Genomic DNA, 2,562 nt, shown 5'->3' on the forward strand with positions numbered 1-2,562 from the left:
ATCTCTGCAATAGTATCTATACATTTAGGTATGAAATACGGAGTATTGTCGACTACTCCTCCTCTTGATGTATTTTTACTCCTTCCATATTCTTTTGTTTCTTCTGAGTATAACATAGAGAATACATTTGTCTTAAACGCTGGACTATGTTCCCACTAATTAATCCCTTCATCATTTTCTTGTGTATGATTATTCCTATATTTATGTTAGTGTTTAAAGTTTCGCATTTTTCATTTCATTTTCTGCAATTCTTTCACCAATAATATACATCGTGTTACCACACTGACGCACTCCAATTGAACACCTGACAATGATGTAAGTGCTTCAATTTTGGCTATCCAATTAGTAGAGACCGCCACTCTTATTATAATATTAATATATGCATACGTTTTTTATTATCATTATTATCATCTTCTTTGCAGTTACAACCGTAAATAATATCTATAAAATAAACAAAAAATAAAAATAAAAAACTTCGGAATAACACTCATTTTTACATCATATACTTATTACTTCTCACCAACAGGCAACTATCATACCACAATTTTCATATTTTAGCATTTAGAAAGGTTTTCACAGAGTGATAAAATTCTCACAAAAATAGAAAATCTCATAAAATTCTCAAATATGAGCAAAAATCCTTTACAAATAATTCTTAAAAGTGTTATATACTAGAAGCAAAAATGCAAGCAAAAGAGGTGCTTTAATTACTGCAGAAATAACAACCGCTCCCTCTTTGACTTTGCACTCGTTCCTTTCCTTATTCCAATCACACTTTTTCGTGTCACATTTATCTTCTTCAGTGGCTTTGCACTCATCTTTTTTATCCCTGTCTTTTTTTCTGTTTTGCCTTCTCCTGTCTCCTTTTCTTTACCATTTTCCCTTAATTTTTTTGAAATTTGTTGCATTGTGACTGTTGCTTTACCTACAAAATATGCCACTGCAGAAGCGAAGTCATCTCGAGAAGCGAGGTCGGCTATTTTCCCTTCTTTCTTTTCGGCGCCGGTTGTGTAGGTTATAGTTTCCGATGAAAGTGAGTTGAAAAATTCCTCTTTGAGATTTGTTTGCTCTCCCCTGAATAGCTTTGCTGCTAGAGCCTTTCTTTGTTCTGTGTCGTCTGAAAGCTTGTTTAATGGGGAGATAATGAGCTGTGCTAGCGCCTGTACTTCTGGTTTCTCGCTTAGCCCTTTCGCAGTTTCAGCCGAAAGAGAGTTGTACGTTGCTGGTTTGGCCTTTTGGGCTTCACACAACACCTTGCCCAGCTGTGCGTCTGTGATTAGCAGCTCCTTTCCTGTTTCCGTAAACTTCGGGCAGGATCATGCACCGCTAGTGCCTGTGAGAGTGGCCGTTGCCTTTGTGTATGTTGACTTGATCTTCGGCGGCGCCGCTGCCAGGATGTTTGTGGCAGCTGTGCTGGTCCCGCTGCTGTCTGGACAATACGGCCCCTCCCCGTTGCTGGTTAGTGCGACGCCACCTGCATTTCCTTTGGCCTCGGCTCCTACTGTTAGTTCGATCAGCTTGTTGATATTCGCGATTACTGAGGCGATGTTTTTAGCCTTTTGAAAGTGTTGACGAATCTGTCTGATCTTTTCCGCTCCCGCTGTTTCGCCGCTGCAGTCAATTTCTGTGGCCAGTGTGAACGTAGCCGTTGAGTCGCATGATTTTGTCGTTTCCCATGACAAAGTGACCGCACTGGTGCCATGCGTGCCGTCTCTTAGGCTCGCTGGTGCTGTTATAGCCGAGATCGCTTGCAACGCCCGTAGTTGTGCTTCCTTCGCTTGGAGCAGTGATAACGCAGAGTCTAGCTTTGGCCTGGATGCCTCGATCACTTTGCGTTGTTCGTTTAGTCTTTTGCCTGTTAAAGCCAGTAATACAGCATAACCTGGTGCCTTGGGCGAGTCGTGAGCTTTTAACTCCGCTAGGGTTAACTCTTTAAGCTCTTTCGCTAGTTGTTCCTTCTGATTTACCGCGGCCCTCAGCCAGCTATCTAGTTCATCGTAGATTTGCTTGTAGTAGAGCCTTTCCATGCAAATCGATGTTACTTCGTTATTGGCCGCTGTTTCGTCCCCGAAGACAAAGCCTACACACACCGCTATCGCCGACGCACATGTTAGTCCAATGAGCTTGCCAGAGTATGCTGCCCTGACCATATTGAATGCTATAACTGATCTTAAACTTGTGTGGATGTTATGTGGCAGTTTCGATATTAATTTCTTTTAATTACTATTCTGTTTGTTTAGGCATCACTTTCAGTTACAGAGGTGTGCTCGCTTTGGTTAGTAGTTAATATTTGTCATCTGTTTTTTCTAAAGCTACTGTTGCAACTTCGTTAATGTTCTAAGGTGATTTCGTCTCTTATTTGTCAAAATTCTCCCTATCATTCCTGTATTACAGTTGAAGTGACCCCGTGGACATTCATTTAATCACTAAATCTTGACCTTATTACCTCACTGTTGCTTGATTATCAAATTAAAAACAACGACCTTCACTATTAATACAGTTTCATCTTTCCATTTTCAAATGGAATATGAGTGTAAATCTCTTTCTATTACTTTTAGTTTT

The 2,562-nt window shown here is 40.4% G+C and overlaps 1 protein-coding gene and 1 pseudogene across 2 annotated transcripts; both read right to left on the minus strand.

The window, feature by feature from the left end:
- Window positions 1–642: 642 nt before the first annotated feature.
- Window positions 643–1,307, minus strand: TEOVI_000574100:pseudogene (annotated as a pseudogene). The gene is given in 2 exon segments: window positions 643–825; window positions 828–1,307. Coding segments are annotated over 2 exon segments (663 nt in total).
- A 9-nt stretch (window positions 1,308–1,316) lies between these two features.
- On the minus strand, window positions 1,317–2,150 carry TEOVI_000574200 (uncharacterized protein; the record flags this gene model as incomplete). The annotated part of the gene is made up of 1 exon (XM_067221416.1): window positions 1,317–2,150. The coding sequence occupies one exon, from the start codon at window positions 2,148–2,150 to the stop codon at window positions 1,317–1,319; it is 834 nt and encodes a 277-aa protein (XP_067077517.1).
- Between the last annotated feature and the right edge of the window lie 412 nt (window positions 2,151–2,562).

The sequence above is a fragment of the Trypanosoma equiperdum genome (assembly GCF_001457755.1).
Source record: "Trypanosoma equiperdum strain OVI genome assembly, contig: ctg_1443, whole genome shotgun sequence".
Classification (NCBI taxonomy): domain Eukaryota; phylum Euglenozoa; class Kinetoplastea; order Trypanosomatida; family Trypanosomatidae; genus Trypanosoma; species Trypanosoma equiperdum.